Source organism: Peromyscus californicus, unplaced genomic scaffold, assembly GCF_007827085.1.
Source record: "Peromyscus californicus insignis strain IS unplaced genomic scaffold, ASM782708v3 Scaffold_9__1_contigs__length_137607984, whole genome shotgun sequence".
In the NCBI taxonomy this organism is placed as follows: domain Eukaryota; kingdom Metazoa; phylum Chordata; class Mammalia; order Rodentia; family Cricetidae; genus Peromyscus; species Peromyscus californicus.
This window is the reverse complement of record NW_026294617.1, coordinates 39,322,734-39,345,147: the sequence shown is the minus strand read 5'-3', so window position 1 is coordinate 39,345,147 and position 22,414 is coordinate 39,322,734. Positions and strand designations below refer to the sequence as shown.

The 22,414-nt window shown below is 39.2% G+C and overlaps 1 protein-coding gene across 1 annotated transcript; it reads right to left on the bottom strand.

The window, feature by feature from the left end:
• Nucleotides 1-14,009: 14,009 nt before the first annotated feature.
• On the bottom strand, nucleotides 14,010-21,640 carry Sucnr1 (succinate receptor 1). The gene is made up of 2 exons (XM_052731329.1): nucleotides 21,434-21,640; nucleotides 14,010-15,062 (listed from the first exon to the last, which is right to left on the bottom strand). Exons 1-2 carry the CDS (start codon nucleotides 21,638-21,640, stop codon nucleotides 14,112-14,114), a joined length of 1,158 nt encoding a protein of 385 aa, XP_052587289.1. The 3' UTR covers nucleotides 14,010-14,111.
• Nucleotides 21,641-22,414: the final 774 nt, after the last annotated feature.

The window sequence follows — 22,414 nt, the reverse complement described above, 5'->3', positions numbered from 1 at the left end:
GCCATCTACACACAGCCACTGAGAAATTGAACAAAACCACTAAAACACCCATGATTAAAGCACAGTCATGAAGTTTTCACATGTAAGCAAACTACAGAGAACAAGGGTAATACAGAACCTTCTCCCAAAATGCATGAGAATCTAGTATTTGCCTTGTCTTTGCTGGAGTTTTAGAAACTAAGTATAATTGATTTAAGCATGTACCTGCTCCACACTTTAGTACAGTTCTCACTTCAAAATGTTAGTGTTCATACAGGTGTGACTTCTAGGTAGCAGGGCAAAGGGTTAAGGTCAAAAGCTCAGGAGCCTGGGTCTCTTCTTGTCCCAGGGTGTATGCTCAGCTCGGAGCTGAGGCTGGGCTTGTCTCAGCTTTGAGCCTAAGAGTAGAATTGTGCCATGTTCTTTCCTAGAAACATGACTGGGCACAGGCCCTGCCTGGCACTAGGATGAGCTTTAGTCTGAGGACTGGAGCAAAGGCTAAGTGAACTGAGACTGGGACTTGGGGTGGAGCCCTGGGCTGGATCTGGATCTGAGCCTGAGTCTCCATAGCAAGCAAAAGTCAAGGGTGCTGCTTAGCTGTGGAGCCTTGACCCTGACCAAACTGAGAAAACCTACAAAACCAGTTCTCTACTTTTGTAAGTGTATATGTGTGTGTGTGTATGTATATGTGTTTATGTATATGTTGTGTGAGTATGTGTGGCTGTGTCGGGGTGCATGCATGCATGTGTGTGTGTGCTGTTTGTGTGTTGTGTGTGTGTCAGTATGTGTGTATATGTGTGTGTATTGTGTTGAGTATGTGTGTGTGTGTGGTGTGTGACTGTGTGTGGCTGTGTGTGGGTGTGTGCATGCAAGTGCGTGTTGTTTGTGTGTTGTGTGTGTGTCTGTATGTATGTGTATTGTGTGAGTGTGTATGTAGGGGTTTGGGTACACATGTGCATGTGAATGTGTGTGTGGGGGGTGCATGTGTGCATGCATGTGTTTGTGTGAGTGTGTGTATGTATGAGGGTACTTGCGTGCACGTGTGTTGTGTGTGTGAGTGTCTGTATGTTTGTATATATGTGTGTAATATGTTTGTGTGTGCATGTGTGTGTGTGTGTGTGGTGTGTATGTGTGTAGCTCAGATAAATTTAAAAATTTGTGACAGTTTCTTGTTCTTATTTAAGACACATGCAATTGTTTCTGCCAGTCTGTTTGTATTGGAAGAATGCAAATAGATTTTAATACTGAAGTGGGACATTTGCAAGGAAGGAAAATCTGTTGTTAAACACCCATATAATTCAGATTTTATTTGTATTTCACTTTGAATAACATTGCCTGTGACATCACTTCATCTTTAGTAGCACAGAAGGTAGAAATATATTTATATTTTATATTCCTCATCATGATCTTTCCTAACATTTGTTCTTTTAAACTAGAATTATTTAATTTTTTGTTAATTTTGTTTTTATTTTATGGAGACAAAGATCTCACTCTATAACTATGGCTTGCCTAGAAATCACATCACATACACTTATATCAGGTTGGCCTCAAACTCAGGCCTATCCTCCTGCCTCTGGCTTCTCCTGTTGGTATTGCAGGCTTGAGCCACCTGCTCAACTTCAGTTGAAACATTTTGATCACTGGAACTCTAGCATGTGTATAGAAATAACATGTTCAGTAGCTCTGATTAGTGACTCTGATGTCCAAGAAGTTCAGGATCATGAGAAAATTATCACCCATGACCTTGGAAAGTTAGTACCACTATGAAATTCAAGAATGACATTGTTAAAAATTGTACCATTGCTCAAAATACTTAAAAGTTTTATTTTATTTTAAAATGTGTGTGTGTGTGTGTGTGTGTGTGTGTGTGTGTGTGTGTGTGTGTGTGTGCAAATATGTGTGCAGGTGCCAAAGGAGCAGCTGGAATTACAGACATTTGTGAGCTGCCTCATAGGGATGCTGAGGACCAAAGTCAGGTCCTCTGCAAGAGCAGCAGCTGCTCTTAACCATTAAGCCATCATCCTAGCCCTTCATAGTACTTTTTGCTTAAATGTTAATAGGAAAGTTTACTGAAGCTATTTCTTAATGCTGTATTTAGCCTGAATGACATAGTTTTAATGATTGTCCATGATGCTGGTCTCTGGGTCTATGCATTCTGCCGTGAGTCACAGAACCTTGACCTCTGAAGTCTCTCCTGAAAGAACCGAGGATTCCATTTTCTGCTTTCTTTATTAATTTTCCCTTTATGCAACTTGTGAATAATAAACCATTCAACTAACTGAACTATGATTTGATTATTAGAAACAAAACACTAACAAATGGTGAAAGAAGAAATGGCTGAATAGATTTAAGAAATACCAAGTGTTATGAAGAAGTGGTAGAAACGAATTGTGTGGTCAGAGTTAGATTGACACACACAGCTGTATGAAAGAGTTCTCTGATGTTGCGATAATAAAACCAGAAACTAACTACTTCCTACAATCTCATGCCATCTCTGTTCTCCCTTTGGAGTTTGGTAGTGCAGATAACTCTCCCTAAAAGGATGCCATTGCACAATTTGTAGTGCAAAGAATCCTCGAGGAGAGATGTAGCCCGGTGATGACTGAACTGGAGCCAGAGATGCTCCTAACCCTGTATGCTGATTTCTCTGGGGCTGCAGGAGTCCTCTCCTTCATTAACTTTGCAGACCTTTGCAGCACACTTGAACTCAGAAAGGTCTTCACCTTCTAGTCCTTAAAATGGAGACAGTAATACCTACTTTGAAATTTGTTAGGAGGCAATGAGTCCATTCCGTTAGAACCACTGAAATTTGCAATAGTTAACACTCAATAAATACTATATCTGGATGAGTTTAAAATGTTATAGAGAGACCCTGGATAGAACAATGACAGTTTGGAAAGGAATGAGAAGTGTGTGTGTGTGTGTGTGTGTGTGTGTGTGTGTCTGTGTTGGGTGTGTGTGTGTTATTTGTGCATATGCTGGGTATCTTATATGAGCTTGGAAGTATGTGCATGAGCATGTGGCTATGCATGTGGAAACAAGGAGTAGAGACAAAATGTCTTCTTCAGTCGCTCTCCACCTTCTATTTTTCGAGACACTGAACCTGAAGCCTACTGATTTGGCTAGGCTGGCAGGCCAGTGAACTTCAGGGATCTGCTTGTCTCTGCTCCTCCAGGGACACACTATTGTACCCAGGTTTTTGTTTTTATGTAAGTCCCGGGGATCCAAACTCCAGTCTTCATGCACGTACATCAGGCACACTGCCAAACAATAGCTCTCCCTAGCCTGATAATGTTTTAAAAAGAATTGTTCAATTGGCCTCAGGTACAAGAAGTTTGAGATTATTTTCTACATAAAGTAATTTCAATTATAGAATCTCCAAACAGAAAAGAACCTCAAATTCATTTGAAATATGATTTTTCTTCAATGTCTTCAGTTATATAACACATTGCTTTGCAAGGTAGCCCATTTCATTTTCAGACAGTCATTGAGACAGAGTTTGTTGTTTTCTGGAACTGGAATAATCTTTTTTTTTGTTTTTATTTTTTTCTTACAATATATTTTAATCATATCCTGTTCCCTTTCCCAACTCCTCCCAGATCCTTCCATCTCCTTCCCACCCAACTTCAAGTTCTTTCCTTCTCTCAAAAAATAAAAACAGCCACAAAATAAATATCAAAGCAAACAAACAACAACAAAAACAATTAGACAAAAATAGCAAAGTAAAACTAAACTAAACAAAAAGTACACACGAAAATAATCATGGTGTTTGTTTTGTATTACTCAACTACTCCTGGACATGATGCCTACTTTGAAGTACGGTTGATATAATTTATTCTTTTCCTTCCCCAACAGGTATCACTTATTAATATCTCCTTAGTTATGGCAGAGACTTAGTGTCTACTTCCCCTTCTCAGTGCTTGGACTTTGGTTTGAACCTGTGCTGGGAATGTGATTGCTGTCGCAGTCTCTGTGAGTTCATATGTATCAATTCCTGTTGTGTCTGGAGGATGCTGTTTTTAAATTTTATGCTGCTTACTGGACACACTCTACCTCATAGCAATACAAATTCAATATTTTACAATTTTCAATTGTAAAAATCTAATTCCTTCTTATTAGGTAGCTCTTTCAAATATTCAAAAATCTTAGTCCATTCTACCCACTACAACAAATTCCCTGCTAATAAAATGTGAGGCTTATAGGTAACAAAAATATATTGCTCACAGTTTGGAGGTGGAGAAGTTCAAGACGAAGATATTGGCAGATTCTAAGTCTAATGCAGGGTGCTTCCTGTTTCACAGACAGCCATTTTCTTGAGAAAAAGTTCTCTCATTACTCTTTTATAAGGGCAGTGATTCCTCTTATAAGAATTCCACCCTCAATACCTTACCACCTTCAAAACATTCACACCCTAATATCCTCCCTAGGTAATTTGTTAACAACTGAGAATTATTTTAGTAGTATACTAATTTTGGGAAGATGAAGTCTAAAGCAATAGTATCTGCTCTAGATTTCTTTCTGTTTCTCTAACAAACACTATAGCTAAAAGCGTTTTGTGGGAAGAAAGGATTTACTTGGCTTTGAATTCTAGGTTGTAGTCCATAACCTTGGGCCACCTGCCCAGGGAATGGTGCCACCCATGGTGGGCTGGGCTGCCCCACATCAAGTAACAATCAAGGCAACCCACCACAGATGCATCCACAGGCCATTCTGCTATATGTATTAGATTTTACAGAATGCTCTCTTTATTCATAGTTGTCTTAGTTGGGGTTACTATTGCTATGATAAAACACCATGACCAAAAGCAAATTGGGAAGGAAAGGGTTTATTTGGCTTATGCTTCCACATCAATGTTCCTCACTGAGAGAAGTCAGGTCAGGAACTCAAACTGGACAGGAACCTGGAGGCAGGAGCTAATGGAGAGGCCATGGAGGTGTGCTGCTTAATGGTTTGCTCCCTGTAGATTTCTCAGCCTGCATTTTTATAGAACTTAGAACCACCAGCCGAGAGACAGCACCACCAGCAATAGGCTGGGCCCTACCCCACCACTCACTAAGAAAATGCCCTACAGCATGATCTTAAGGAGGCATTTCTTCAACTGAGGCTCCCTCTTCTAGGATGACATTAGCTTGTGTCAAGTTGACATAAAATTATTATAGGGTTAATTGCCTTAGCTTTATCATAGATCATTTCCCTGAAGTTAATTCTGAGGCAAAATGTAGCTCCTGTACGAATCTTGCAAAAGAACATGACTGTTCAGCTGTGTCCCATGAGTTTGTCAGTGCCCTGAGACTGCATATTCTTTTCTAATCTCAGAATTTGTCTAGTTTATATGGCAGACTTAATCAAGTAGCACGGCTGAGTCTCAGCTCATGGTATAGCACTACCACTCTAAGGAAGTGGTTCTCAACCTTCCCAACGCTGTGACGCTGTGACCCTTTAATACAGTTCTTCATGCTGTGGTGACCCCCAACCACAAAATTATTTCTGTTACTACTTCATAACTGTAGTTTTGCTACCTGTGTTTCCCAATGGTCTTAGGCGACTCCTGTGTAAGAGTTGTTTAATCCCAAAGGGTTGAACACCACTGTTCTAAGGTTTGTGCATGGCCAAGTTTAATATATAAGTAATAACAAACACTCTGAAATGGTAGGGTACACTCCAAAGGGGCTGGAAAGTTCTTGGATGAGTGATTCTAAACTGGAGTGACTGGAAGACAAAAACAATTACACATTCTATTAGCCCTCTATTTCAAAAGAAGTTCCTTCAGATACAGTTTGTAACATTTATGGATCAAAAGATACACTGTCTGGGATGTACTTTAGAGTAATATAGGTGAGGTGACAGAAGAAAAAAATCTTGGCTAGAGAGCTGTCTCAGCAGTTAAGAGTACTGGTTGATCTTCCAGAGGACCCAGGTTCAAATCCTAGCACCAGTATGACAGCTCACAAGAGTCAGTAAATTCAGTTCTAAGGGATCTGATGTCCTCTTCTGGCCTTCAATGAGTATTTCTGGTACATGAAGCACAGACATGCAGGCAAATCACCTATAAACATAAAATAAAATCTTAAAAAAGTCTCCTTGAACTGATAAATATTGAGCCTACATCAAAGCAATATTGAAGTTTCACTTACTGTTTTTGCTTGTTTGTTTGTTTTGTAAAGTGGTGCTGGAGAATGAACCTAGGCTCATGTGAATGCTAGTACTATTGTTTTGCTATTATTGTTATCTTATTATTATTTTTCTAAATTAAAAAAGTAAAGGTTTTTAGATTATTGGAAAGTTAATACAGCTTTCTGTCAGTTCAGATTCTGGCAGTTATACAAAAGCCAGCGTGCCTCAGGAACTCATAAAGCTGGTTCCCCTCTACCAAAGGAACCTTTTCCTTATCACTGACAGAAAGGCTATGTGTGCTGCCTATCAGAACACCAAAGTGAATACTGGTCCTCCGGGCTCCCTAGAGATCACAAATGCCTGTTACACATTCCAGAGTCCATGCTGGCATCCTGGCTTTCGGGGCTCTCAGTCCCATGGAGTTCCCTCTGCCCAGCTCCTCATTTCTCCTTAGAACCCTGCTACTTTGGTTATGTTCCCTCTTTTGTCTTCCTCTCTTAATCCTGCCTCTATGCCCTCTTGTGGTCCTCACTCTTGGTCCTCCTTGTCTTCCTCTCTCATTCTCCCCCACTCTCTTCTCTGGCGTGACCGAATGCAGTCTCCTAGCCACGTTCAGTCTACTGCTTTCTCTCTCTGCTCTGGGACCTTCTAGATGCATGTTGCTATGCTCTTTCTCATATCTACAACAAAAACCATTTGCTTGACCATACCTTGGAGCAGTCATGCTGTGAGATTATACATCTGGTGCCAAAAGCCTCAGTTTATACAAGTTCAATGTACTTTTATCATTTGTACTCCATAAAATTCTAAGCTAATATTTGTTTAATTTTCCAATATATACTTGGAGTTAAACAGTTAAATACCATCTTGGGAAAGAAAGATTTCTCATAAATGAGATGATTTACTGAAAATGAGAAAGTTTTTGAGTTGTGAAAGCCTGGTGAAATGTCAAATGATTTAAAAAAAATAGTCATAAAAAGCTCCTTTTGAGAAAAATATTTTACCAACACAAGTGAATGCTTTCCAATGAAGCCACTTCATTCAAAGATCAAATATATTCCCAAATACATACTTAGTAATTATTTGGTAGCTTTGCAAAATGAATACTTTTAGATCTTTGCATCATATCAATATTACTAAATGCAGCATAAACGTCAACTTACAATCCCTTCTCAAATTCAACATAATCCAGTTGCTGTCAAATTTTAAAATTCTTTCATTGTTCTCAAGATAAATCACTTCATTTTTCTGTTTGTGATATGATATTGTAGGGATTATTTTACTGTTTATTTTACATACCTAAAATTTAATATGTTATCTATCCATTATGGTGCTCTTTAAGTTCATAATTTTTTGGAGAGTTTGATATGGAAGTACTATATTTACATGATTTCTGTGCTTCCAAGTACCACTTCTAATTCCTCCCACATCCCCTCTCTCTCTCAAGTTCAAGTTTTTTCTTAATTATTATTGTTGCACCCATTCTGTACGCATTAATATACATGTATATTAATGTGTGTGTGTATAAAATCTAGAGTCCATTTAGTGTTACTCTTAAGTATATACATATGTATGTATGTATGTAACCTATCAGGGACCTCTTCCCTGGAGAAGATTGATTGTTCTTTCAATAGTCATTGATTGTCTCAAGCTCTTCATCTAGTAGTGAGCCTTCGAAATTTTTCTTTTCTGCATTGGCATGTTGATTGGTGTTGGTATTATTTGGATCTTGTTTAGTTAACCATATTGTTAAGAAAAGTTGGCCAGGTGGTGGTGGCGCATGCCTTTAATCCCAGCACTCGGGAGGCAGAGGCAGGCAGATCTCTGTGAGTTCGAGGCCAGCCTGGTCTCCAAAGCGAGTTCCAGGAAAGGCACAAAGCTACACAGAGAAACCCTGTCTCGAAAAAACCAAAAAAAAAAAAAAAAAAAAAAAAGAAAGAAAGAAAAAAGAAAAGTCACATGCAAAAGACAATGTATGAGAATGAATTTCTGGGAGGAAAAACGAGGAAATTGAAGTGTATACTGGAAGCTGTTTATGCCGAAAAAAAGGCAACAGAGAAAGTGGGACAAGGGTAAGATGATGTCTGATAAAATAATTACTTAACCATTCAGTAAGTTTTGTTTTCTTTCTTGCTTAAGCCTTCTCCCTCCAAAAGAAAAAAGAGCTTTCTAAAAAGTTCTGATCTAAATAAAAACTCTTGAAGGTTCTATCTGTACTGCAGTGCAAGCTGCTCAACTTTCAAGTGTGACAACTGTCTTTTCCCAGAGACACCAATGATGATGTCTGAAACCGCACACTGGTGGAATCATTGTCTTTACCATATTGTCCCATTGTTTTGCACAGGCAAACCCCAGCTTCAGTCTCTGATCAATACTCTGGAACATGACAGACCTTTGTAGGACTTTGATTATCTCCAAATTCACAATGATCTGGAATTACATTTCTTCTTCCACGCAATTCTAGTTACCTTGGTACATTTCTGCATTTGCTTAGACTATAATACTCATGTCTGTTTGTGTGTGTAACACCCTGAGATAATCAAAAGGAAGTATTGTTTATTTATAGCCCAATATACAACAGAATGCCTGGCAAACATTAAGAATCTCAAAAGATATTTATTAAAAAATGGGTTCATCGCAGAGCAGGCAAGCTGTCACAGAATTCCACCTGTATATAAAAACATGACTTTTATGCTTATTTTTAATGAATTAGGATCCATCTCCTTATCAGTGTTTTACTTTATCTTATCAGTCCCTGCTGTAGAGAGTTTAATGAGCAAATGGAACACAGGAAGAAAATGATTGACTAATATAGTGAGACTTTGTCAGCTCCACTCATTTGTGAACATGATAGAATTGTAATATGTCAATGAGTTTCCTCTTTTATGCTGTGCCTACTCAGAAGCTCTAAAATCCTGCACAAGAATTAATATGGGACACCAAATGCTTGTGAAAGCACATGCCTCACTTGCTTTCTTACATAAGCTCACACTTTGTTTTTCCTTTGCTCCAGATCCATTTGCATGCATCCCCTTGGGATTGTTGAATCCAAGAGTTCTGACTACTTCCTTACCCCCATACATCTTCCCTTTCATCTAGTATCCCAGGTTCTCACAGGCACCAAAACCATTACCAGATGATTATACATGTCATCGTTTCAAAATAACTTACTGTTTTTTTAGGTTAAGTGTGTGAAAATACTCACGTTTGTCTTTCATTACTTGGGGGTTTTGCTACTGTGTATGCTTGTTGTTTACAAAGGTATGCTGCTTGTGCCTCAGTGCTTTGCAATATTGGAAATAAATAACTCATCTGGAATCAGGTCATATTCACCTTTCTTCAAATAATTCAGACATTATCCTTGCAGGCTCCAGCCAGGAAACAAAAAAATCCATGGGACTAACATTGTGCCTGTCCTTAGCACTGCCTGTGTTCTGTGTGTAAGACCATTTCCCTGGATGAGAAACAACTGAATTTGCCTCTGTGACTGTGTTTTGACAGTGGTGACATTCTGTTTACCCTTCAGAGAACCCTTTCTGCATGCAAACCACATGCTGCTTTCCCCAGTGGCAGACATAGTAAATGTTAAGTGTGGTGACAATTCCACAAATATACATTAGTCTTACAGAATTTGCTAACTTTCTGATAAAATGTTTATCACCTATTTGAACATGACAGGAAGCTTGCGCAGTATGTGGGAGCTAACCACAGCATCAGCAATGGCTGATCAAGTGTCAAGATGGCTCATCTCCTCCTTCCCCACCACCATCATCATCATCATCTCACAGCCATGAGTGAACTGGAGTGAAGGCTTTTTAATTACACATACCTTTGTACACTTAATACAACTTTCCATAGAAAGTCGTGAAGTTGACATTCTTTACATTGACTTCAAGCTCTAGTCTCAAAGATTAAACATTATATGACAAAAACTATATTTTTTTTTTTCAGGAACAAAACAATTAAAAATCTTTCCCGAGATCAGTCCTCTCATATAGCAACTGTGACCCATAGTTGAGCAAACACCTCGGTGCTTAGATCTCTCGAGATTAAAGGCTAAGGTGGTCATTTGGGCAGCATTTCACAAGGAAACGCCATGGCGAATTCATGTTCAAACAGAATGCTAGAGCAAGATTCTGGCATATGTTGAAGTCAGGCAGATCTAAGACTCAGAGTCATCTCTGACCCTGTTTCTGGAAACGTCTTTATGAAATCTCTTAAGGCCTGTTTCATCAGTAGCACATGGGGGAGAGGAATGCCACAGGCCTAGTGAGTTTATGTAGCAAAGCTAGAAACTATGCCCAGAATATCCCTTGCTTCATTTCTCCTTGAGAATGATGCAAATATATCACTGTAGCAGTACATTTTACTTATTGACCCAAGTAGGATGGGCCAATGTGACATGAAAGTTGATGTGAAATGATTTACCATCTTTAGAAACCAGGTCAAATCGCTATTTTTCTAGCTAGAGCAAATAGCCCAAGAAATTTTGTGATTTAAACATAAAGTTACTTTCAATACAAAGCCAGAAAAATAGGTCTTCTAATTAAGTACATTTTGTATGATTAGTGTGTGGGTGAATACGGCTATGGCTCATGGATTTTGCTGGAAATCTCATTAAAACAGGACTTTCTGTGTCATAGGGCAGGATTACATTATTAAAGATCCTTTATACAAACATTACAGGGGTGCTCATTATTTAGGAAAAAAGAAAACTTCTATCTAGACAGAGTACATAGCCTCAAGCTTGCTGTGTCTTGTGAAAATGTTGTTCCTGGGTTCCACCCTCTATGACAAGGTTCAAAACTATTAAAGAATTTCATATCCTGCCTCTGTACCTGGAATGAATCAGACAAAAGTCCATCCTCACATGGTTTTGGAGTCTTCTTCCATAGTTTCCATGTCAGCAGATTTCACTGAGGTTAATCACATGATGATCTTCCAAGTCAACATCATCACAGATGATCTAAAGTTGACATGGAAGTATTATTTCTTCCTTGCCCTTGTGGTGTGGTGAGTTTATCAGTCATGGTCTCTGGAGTTCAGCCATATAACCCTGAGCCACCACTAAACTCCACACTTGGATTTCGGCATCTATTAACACCACTAGCTTTGATGATAGTTCATGTACAAAGCAACAGAGCCTGGCATTCTTTTTTTTTTCTTATTTATTTATTTATTTATTTATTTATTTATTTATTTATTTATTTATTTATTTACTTATTTATTTCACAGCCTGACTGCAGTTTCCCCTCCCACTCACTCTCCACTCCTCCCCTCTGCCCTTCTATCTACCCCTCTTCCATAATCACTCAGCAAGGGACAGGCTTCCCACGGGCTTCAGCAAAGCATGGCATATAAAGCTGCCGCAAGACCAAGCACCTCTCTGTATTCAGGCTGGACAAAGGCAATCCAGCATGAGAACTGGTTCCCAAAAGCCAGTCAAAGTGCTTCTGCTTTCATTGCCAGGAGTTCAAAATATAGGGCGATCCACACAGTGGTCACCTATATGCAGAGGGCTTAGGTCTGTTCCATGCAGGCTCCCTGGTTGTTGTTTCAGACTCTGTGAGTTCTCATGAGCCGAGCCTGGCGTACTTTAAAGTTCTCCCTGAGTGAAGTGCCATCATTTGGATTAAATATTTAGAATGAAACTTGGTGCCTGAATTCTAATCAATAATATGTCTTTCCCTCTAAGGTTCTGAAAAAATTTCTAATAGAAATCCAAAATAAAGAAAAAGAAGAGAACACCTGGTTTGGTACTAATAACCATGGATTAGAAAGTGAACTGGACCCTCAGATCATAGCAAGGTTTCTAGACTAATTTGCACCTGCAGATCTAGTCAGAGACAGCAGCTGGGAAACCTTGGGAGTTGATTGCTTCCGGATCTCTTATGTTGGAATAGGAACAGAAGGAAGACTGTCCCAGGATTGAAGGCAGGTCTGAATAAATGCTGACTTGATTTTATGCATGTGCACATGTTGTGTTGTTTTTCCTGACCTGCTGCGCCAATACTTAAACAGCTCGTATTCCTCACTGAATGACAGAATACATCTCCTGCTGATGATAATGGACAGAAGAGAGCAAGAGGAGCGGGGGTGAAAAAGGAACATGCTGTACTCCAGGACCAGTGTAGTGTACATGATTGGGCTTAATTTTGATGTGACTTTCTAATGCAATCTCATCATTCCTGTGTTCTGTCTGTACACTTGTCTCAACTGGTTTCCTTGTCTTCCTATGACAATGAGTAGGACAATATTTTAAATGGTAATTCAAGCTAGTGTGGGATGTAGAGTTACCTTATATATTTTTTTAATTTTTATTTTTATTTTGCAATACAATTCAGTTCTACATATCAGCCACAGATTCCCTTGTTCTCCCCCCAGCCCACCCCCCATTGCCACCTCCTCCAGGGCAAAGCTTCCCCCGCAGAATGAGGTCATTGGTAGACTCAATGGTAGAGATACAGCCCGAACTGACCTACTCTGGTGATGGGATGGCCAAACACCCTAATTGTCGTGCTAGAAACCCCATCCAACTACTGAGGGATCTGGATGCAGAGATCCATGGCTAGGCCCCGGGGGGAGCTCTGGGAGTCCAATTAGTGAGAAAGAGGAGGGTTTATATGAGCGAGAATTGTTGAGACCAAGGTTGGATAAAGCACAGGGACAAATAGCCAAATGAATGGAAACACATGAACTATGAACCAATGGCTGAGGAGTCCCCAACTGGATCAGGCCCTCTGAATGGGTGAGACAGTTGATTGACTTGATCTGTTTGGGAGGCATCCAGGCAGTGGGACCGGGTCCTGTGCTCATTGCATGAGTTGGCTGTTTGAAACCTGGGACCTATGCAGGATCGCTTGGCTTGGCCTGCCTGGGAGGAGGGGGATTACCTTATATTTTTAAGCCTATTTTCTTCTATGGGGAAATTATTCTGCTAATGGTTTAGTCACATTTCTTACCAAAAAAACAGTGTCTGTAAGATCTGAGGACATGTGAAAAACATGTGAAGAGTTTCCCATGAAAAAACAGAAGCCCCAATAATGTGTTTTAAAGTTCTCTGTTTAGAGGAGATGGAAACGGAGGCGACGTTTACTCTATTTCCACAGCATCAGAATGTGACATCAAAATTCCAGACAGCACAATCATCATAGAAACAATGAACTCATTTTGGTGTGCTTTATTTTGCTATGAGTTTCCAACACATCTAGAGTTCTGAAATGGTGGATTTTCTAAATCCATCCTTGGCATGTGTCTTCCATATTTGAGTAAAATTACTATGGAATTTCATCATGGCCAAATTTCCTGAGAGACAAATTAGAATTTACCAATTTCCTTTGCTGAACATTTTACATCCTGCCAACACAAACTAAGATTCCTATTTGCTATATAGTCCATCTAAAAGAAAAGGACTGATACATTACAGGTTAATTACAGTCCATGATTAGTACAGAGAAACAAATTATATTGCTTTATTAAGCATTGCTGTTATTTACATTTTTCAAGAATACAATTTCCAAAAATAACAGTTAATGGTGTAGATTGAGTTCCATTTATTTTTCACATAATGTTTTAATATTACAAGAATAAAAATAGCATAGAATATTTCCTAACCATGATAATCAGCCTGGCCAATGATGAAATGCATGTAGCATGATAATCTAGCTATCTTTTATTTCTTTTACACTGAGAGAAGAGTTCTTAAAATTAACAAAGTTTTGAATCTTAAGTCTCCTAAACATTGACAGCGTTAGTTCACTTTTTTCAGTTCTTAGGTGAAGATATCAATACTTTTTAATGCATATTTTCCCATACTCTGGGTACAACCTAAAATAAGGACAGATAGCTATTCTTCTGATATATGTATACCTATTTAAACAGACTAGCTGGGTGTCAAGACCCAGCTTGTACTCCAGCATTGTGGGTGACAGAGGAGCTAAAGCCTGGAGATAGTGGTCTACTTGGTTTTAACTCAGCTGCAGAGCAATTTAGCTGAGTGAAGACCAGCATCCAGCAGCTCATGTCCTAAAGGATGTAAGGGACTTGAAATACTGTCTCAGCTTACTAATCAACATCTCTCTGAAGTGGTCTCCCATGAGAAAGTAGAAGATGGGGTTGATGGCACTGTTTAGAAAGGCCAGAGGCCGGGTCACGATGTACAAGGTTTTGATGACTTCCTGTGAACATCCCTGTGGCCAGCTGTCCAGGCGTGAGGCGATCCTCACATTGCGCATGATATGGTAGGGTGTGAAGAGTACAGAGAAGACCACCACTGCCAGGACTACCAGGCGCAGAGGCTTGTCCAGCGGCAGGGCAGTTACCTGCTGCCTACTCCTCATTCTTAGGAAGACTACCATCTTGTAATAGAAGAAGCACATCACAGAGAGAGGAAGGAGGAAGCCTAGCAAAGTCAGGCACAGGCTGTAAATGAGGTTGTATTTAGGGTTTCCAGAACTTGCGTAGTCTTTGCAGATGGAGTCTTTGTCTGTTGGGTCAGAATTTATGAAAGGGAGTATGGGTAGGACTTCTAAGGTCACTAAGACCCAGACAGCTAAAGAGATTAGAACGGCAAACTCCTTCTTTTGCAGAACGTGTTCTCGGAAAGGATACTTCATGAGCAGGTATCGATCGATGCTGATGAAAGTGAGGAAGAGGATGCTGGTGTAGAGGTTGGCATGAAGCAAGTATCGGTTGCCTATGCAGAGAACATCTCCATAGATCCAGGTCTCATTGGCATAACTCCTTATCAGCACCGGAAGGGTGCACAGGAAAGCAAAGTCAGAGATGGAAAGGTTAAAGAGATAGATGTTGCTGCTGTTCCAGTTCTTCAGACAGAAGAGGTACCCGAACACCACGGTGATATTCCCAAACATCCCGAAAATGAACTCCATCCCGTAAAATGTGGATAGGTAGTACTTTTTCAGGATATTCTCTGTAGCCAGCCAGTTTTGACAAGATGAATTCTGTGACTAAAGCAGAAAGGAAATACAAGATCAAACACTAGACTGTGACCAAGGACAAATGGTAGAACACTAATTGAAAACCTAACACTTAACTGTGGAGAGTTGGTGAAGAATACATACATTAGTCATGCATGATGGGGCATGCCTTTAACACCAGGGCTGGGAAGAAGAGGCAAGCAGATCTCTGTGAGTTCCAGGACAACCTAGTCTACAAAGTGAGTTTCAGACAAACCAGGGCTATGAAGTGAGACCCTGTCTCAAAAAAAAAAAAAAAAAAAAAAAAAAAAGCACATGTTCGTACACATTAGTACACTGTATGCAATCACAAATACTATATGTGTATGCAACTATATTATTTCAACAAGGCTTCATTGAACATGTTCAAACTGTATCCTTATCGCTGGGTGTGATAGCAAAGAGTAGAGCAGGGTGGCTAATGTGAGTCAATAGATGATTTCCTGGGAAAAATATACTGGATGCTGTATTATAGATATGAACAAAAATGAGTACTAATTAAAATGTTAGAAGACAAAAACTGACTCCTGGAATTTGTTCTTTGACCTCCACACCTGTGCCTGCTCATATACACATGTGCATGCTCATGCATGAGCATACACACACACACACACAAACACACACACACACACACACACACACACACACGTAAATACATACATAAATAATAAGTATAATAAAAATGTGAGCAAGTTTTGGGATGGAGTGCAGCTTGATGTCTGGGAAATAAGAACTAGATCTCTACCAGAAGAAGAGTTGTTTCCAGACACAGGAAGAACACGTGCCAGAGCTCAGCACAGAAACAAAAAGAGGGCTTAATAAAAAGGTAAAAGAAAGTGATTAATTAAGCAAGAAGATGACTCTAACTCACCTTTGTATCTTCAGGGCCAGACACAGATCTCTACAAATTTTGCTGAGTTAAACTGAATTGAACTCTAACCCAGGAAATGGAGTAGGGCTGTTGGATACAGTTGTCTTTTTGAATAGCTTTTACCTAGTTGTATATAGTAAACATTTTTTTCTCATTTTATTAAACTTAGAACATATTACTCCACTTTAAAATACAGTTTCTTCAGATTTAAAACAAGATACTGGAAACCTAGAAATAACAATGGTCACCATGTCTTGAAAGCTAAGAGGGCAGCAGGCATTGGGCTGAACACTTTCTAAGGACTGCTTCATTTAATACAAGTATGAAGTTGGGACTGGTAGTAGAATCATTTGAGGAAGGATTTCATTGAAGTGTAGAAACTTCAGTATCATGCTATTTGAGTCAATTCCTGTGGCTATCGCAATACATCTTGTAGTGGGCAATTTAGCAACACTAGAACTATTTTACTTCTTTGCACAGTTAGGGAAGTACAAGAAGAAAGTGCCAGCAGATTCAGTGTCACGCTATTCTCTTAGCAATGACATAAGGGCATGGCAGCTCCCTTCATCCTCCGTTACAAAGGCACTATCCAAATTATGAGAGCAAAACCCTTTGCTTTCACAGAAGTTCTGCCATCCCGTACGATTAGGTCCCAGCTTGTGGATTTTGAGAGCACAACACTCAGACTGAGCCCTCGCTGAGGCCGCGTTCCTAACTTTTCTAGTTTCATTTCTCTTGCTGAGACAAAATGCCCTGACAAAAAAGTAGCTTAGGGAGAGTTTATTTAAGCTCACAGTTTCCGTTTCTAGTCCATGACAGCATGGAAAACAACTAGTGCATCACATACACAGTCAAGAGTAGAGCGAAATCAATGTGTGTGTGTTCATTCCCTTGCTTGCTTTACTCAGCTGGATTTCTCCACATTTTTAGGAAATGGTACTATCTACAGTGGGCTGCATTTCCAACATCACTTATTAAGACAGTCACTCACAGGCCAACTCAATGTAGACAGTCTCTCATTGAGAACCTATGTCCAGGTAATTCTAGGTCATGTCACCTTGACCTTTAAACTCAGCAACACACCAACTAATAAAACATTGTAGTAAGACCCTGTAAATACTGATCCAAACCTCCAATATTCTGATAAATTCTCAATCTCTAGCAATGAGGCTACATTATAGTTGGAATATTTCAAGGACTTCAGTAATCTGGAAATATGTTGATTTAAAAAAATTAGATCCCAATTATTTCTAATAGAGAAAACAAGGTTGAAAACAAAATTTTCTAAAAATTTCCTGTTAAGCAGGTTTCAGAGTATTAGTTAGAGCCAAATAATTATTTCATTGTAAGTACAAATAACCTGACCTATTTTCATATGAAGCTTTTATACACTCAGTAGAGTTTTCTATGAGGAAGATATGTATAAAATATATCTACTTTTGGCAAATTCAAATTTTATTCAAGTTTATTGCTGGTAATTTGGCAGTGTTTTATTTATGAAAACACATCATAAATTTGTAGATGACATCAGTATTTTATCGTTACTCTTGTGAGGTGTGTGTGTGTGTGTGTGTGTGTGTGTGTGTGTGTGTGTGTTGTGTATGTGTATAAGTGCCTTTGTGTTCACATATGTATTTGTACATGTGATGGCCAGAGGTTAGCATATATTTCCTCACGCAATCCCTGATTTGTTGAGACAGGCTTTCTCTCTGAACCGGGAGCTCACCATTCAGCTAGAACAATTGTTCAGAAAGCATCAGGGATCCTCCTGTCTCTGCCTCTCCAGCCTTGGGGTTTTCCATGACCCACCTCTCTTTTTAACATGGGCACTGGGCAACCACCTCAGGCCTTCATGCTGAGCCAGTTCCCATAAACACCGTTGGAGAACCAAGTATTGTGTTTTCACTTTCAATTCCTCTGTAGATGATAGTAGAGTTCATTACGTCTCTAATTTCATATCTTTCTGCTTTCAGACGTCTTTCCAGGTACTCCACCCTGCTCACCACAACCATCAGACAGCTGTCTTTGCTGCTTAGCTCACCAAGATGGAGAGTCTTCTTCTTTGGCTCTGGAGCCACCCATTCTCAGGTCCACCTGCTCTTTGGATCACTCCTTTTCTCCAGGATGTTTCAGACTTTTTCCACACACTGGATGTCACATCCCCAATGTTCCAGGTTTATTTCTAGATCCATCCGTCTGTATCTTGCCTACCAGCACTTAAACACCCTTGTCTATCAATCTGAAAATTTTGTCCCAGGTTTAAAGACTTTCCCTGCATCCCAGGTTGCCCTCCTCTTCAGGCTTGGTTTCTGGGGAAATGTCTCACCAAGGGCTTTGTCATCTGGACCCCATTTTCTGTCTAGTACTCCCTAATCTGGTTTGTGACTCTGAGTTCTTCAAACAGCCACCACATTTACCAATCCAGTGGTCAGTTTTTGCCAGTTGATTTATTAGCCTGCAGTAAGATTGTTAGGAATACACCCTTCATTTGCCTTTTGTGAAAAGGCAGAATCCTGGCTTTCTTTTCCTCTTCCTGGGTGCTTTCTGCATCTTTTGTGGCTCAAGAGTGAGATACTGATGTCCTGTCTCAGTTCTGACCTCCCTTCTCTCCACTCGTCTTGGGTGATGTTATTCATGTTCAAGCTTTATTGACTATTTATCTACAACAACTCCCACACTTGTAACCTATCTCAGATCTGTCTAATGAATTCTAGTAGTTTATTCTATTGCTGTGGATTCGTTTCTTACAGGCATCTCTGACTTCAGAAATCCTATCTTGTTAGCCAATCTTGAAGCACCTTTACCAGTAAAATATTTTTTCCATTTATCCAAATGCTTACTACAGAAATCCTTACAGTCAGCCGCAATTTAATCTCCATCAAGAACAAACTACCAAGCCTTGTTGACTTTAATTTCTATGTATTTCTCAAATCTGTCACTGTTGCTCACTATATATAATCCCATCAGTCTGCGGAAGAGAGCAGTTGTCATATTTTCCTGCTGTACCCTCATGCCTTTTCTGGCTCTTGTTCATTTCAGCTTTTCCACAAATAGCCAGTCTTGAAAAATCTATAGCTCAAAAATCAAATCACATTGAGATCCTGTGTTAAAATCCTTCCAAGGACTGAAGTCCGGATTCTTACAGTCTGCCCACCGCCCCCGCAGTCACTTCAGCTCACCCGCTCTGTTCTAGCTCTGCCCTCCTCCTGCCCTCTGACTGCACAAAGCAGGCCCACTGCCCTGGCCCCGCCTGCATCTCTTCACTGCTCTTTCCCGCTCATGCCCACATATTTTATCTGTACTTCTTTCAGATGCCAGTTCAAAGATGCTTTCCCTGAGTCGGCTGTCTGTCCACCAAATCTAAATGAACTAGGTGCCCTCACTGCATGCTTTCCTTACCCATTAAATTTTGTCTTACCTGTTTTTACAAAGTTGTTTTGTTCATTGCTTATCTTCTACATCTGCACAGTGGCTAATAGATAGTATGTGGTCTGGAATTGCATGCTGAATAGAGAGGGCCGGAACCTGACTGCTTATAAAGCAATTTCATAAATACTTCCTCCAAGGCTAGAGAAATAGTAAATCCACAAAATGAGATCTACCAATCTACTTCACCATAAAAGCTTACCCTGTATATAATAGGACACACATAATATATATATTATATTTATATATATATAAAATCAGTCACTATGGTAGTGAGACCTCTGATTTATAAACATATTTGTATAAAGCAAACTTTAATATGTAACTTCAAGAATTGGTTTAAGGATTTAAGACATTTACATAGAGTTTAATCTGAAATTGCTAAACATGTAGAATTCTAAAAAGATATATACCAAAATACTAATGGCTCCAGAATTAGCGGTAAGATTCCAGATCACTTTTATTGTGTTATTTCTCCTTTGATTTATCTTTGTGTTCTATCTGTCTGTCTGTCCATACTTATTTAGTTTTTAAATACACCAAAGTATGCATATAGTTATTAACACAAAACTTTTAAATTACAAAAAATTAAAAAATGGACCCTGTACATCAGTCCAGTCAGATAAGAATAGCTTCCACCCCTCATTAAAGAAGTTCCTTTTTTCCCAGATGGAGACTATTGCAGATATCCACAACTGGTAAACCTAGAGAATAAGTAACCGTAGGTTATCCAGCCCCAGTCAGTACATCTACAACCTCTAAACCTAAGGCTCAGACAACATTGTGGAATGGGGGCAGAATGACTTAAAAGGTAGAGGAACAGGTGCCTCCTGTGAAATAGTGTCTTCTAGACATGGCAGGGAAGTTGCACGCAGAAAATCTCAACAAAATGCCTGCCTAAACAAGACTTACATTATGACAACACCTGTTGAGATGCCAGTATGAATGGGAGAGATTTTAGAAGAAGCCACCCTTAGATGAAGAGTTAATGGCAATCCACAACTGTTGGGAGAGGGGAAAATTAGTTTTCTCTAGGGATGAGCCTCCTGGTGTTATTGAATCCCAAGTGATCACCTCTAAGCATGTGTATGTACAATCAACACTAGATGGACTTAATGATGGGTTATGTATACATATACATATACATCTATCTATGTATCTATATTTGTATGTATCTATTCACTAAATATATGTCTTTCCGTGTGTATATATGTGTGTCTAACTAAAAACTACAGAAGAATTTGAGGAAAGGAAGAACACAAGAGAAGTTGGATGGGGGCGAGACAGAGGGGGAAATGATGAAACTGTAGTACTTATGGGTGAAATTTTCAAAAATTAAAAAACAGCAAAAAAAAAGGAGGGATATGGACTTTTAAACATGCATGGCTCGTTAGACAATGAATGTTTCTCACTGTTAGACTCAAATCTGCTGCAGCTTTCAATGCCATGAGTCTGGAAGCTTTTTCCTCCTTGCCTTCTAGAACATTGCAATCTCTTTCTCCCTTTTCTTCATTTGCCAGCTCTTTTGTAGCTAATCCTTACTTGTCTAGGCTTTAATGTTGAAGTTCTTCAAGACTCAGTTTGTGATCATTATGTCATGTAGGAAATACTGATTTGCTGGTGCATGCATTAAATGAAAATTAAGACATTAGAAAGTTTCCTTGAGATAAGAAACTCATTTGTTTCATTTTAAATTTCCTCTTCCTCTTTCTCTGATTATACCGGATCCCATTTAAGCTGAGGAAGTGCCATGGGTTTATGTAATTTATATGGATCACAAAATGGAATGGAAAATATATCCACAAAGACATGTGCAACTCGATGCCCAGCTGCCAGTAGCTACCAATCATCAAGTCAGGGGACAAGTGGAAGTGATAGAGAATTCTGTTTTCCAGTGATCTTGAAAGTCTGAAGACTGATGGTTTAGTAAAAACAGAGACTACCAGGGCCAGTTAAGGAAAATAAATGGCTAAATTAATTGATTACTTTTATTTATTAATCTGTACCTTTTTGTCTTGCTTCTCACAGAGTGAATCTTGCTTTAAGAACAAACACCCAGTACTACCTCCACAACTTTCAAAGTGTCTATATTCAGGTTGACTGTGTGGCTTTGGATAAACAGTTGGTATGCTCTTCCCTGAGTAACACTATTGCTCCCACTCTGGACATTCCTTAGTTGACTGTAGTTCTTTTTTGGGTTGAGAACTCGTGGTCTTTCCCTATCCACTTCTGCATGTCTATTGTCTTTGTTCAGCCCAGTGTTGGCAGTCATGTTGGTGAGACTTTGTGGGTTCAGCTTCTGCCATTACTAGGAGACACAGTCTCACGGGAAACTCTCTGCTCTTATAATCTTACAGTCTACCACAACAATGCCCCCTCTTCCACAATAAGCCCCAAGTCTTTGTTTTGGAAGTTGTTTTGTAAATAATGTTATATAGACTGAATAGGTCGTATTTTGGAATATACATTTTCATGTATGCATGTGACAACAATTAATGAAGAAATAGGCCATGAATTTGAAAGAGAGCAAGGAAGGGTATAGAGGAAGGTTTTGAGAGAGGAAAGGGAAGGGGAAAATAATGTAATTATAATATAATCTCTAAAGTACAAGAAATAATTAAACAAACAAAAACAAAAGTGTGTGGATAAAGTACATATTAATTGCATAATACAGTGTGGATACAAATAGCAAAACATCAGAAAAAATTTAAACCAATTAATGGAAACAATAATAGGTCCAGCCTATATTGTTTGCTCCCAAAGTCACTGCTGTATACTCCATGGACTTTTACTACCAGCGGCTCTCAATAACCAATCAGTCCTAATATTTTTATACTTTAATATTACTGAAATTTTATTTGTTAAAATGCAGTTCTACTTTTCAAGATGTCTTATAAGCTATTTCTTTAATATAAATGTTTCAATTAGTCATTCTTATAGCCCTTTCCACATTCATAATATTAACAGGTTAGGGTTTTCTTGAGATAGGCTATCCAATATTTGTAGGCTGATTCAACTTCATGAGGACACACTATTTTGAGAATAA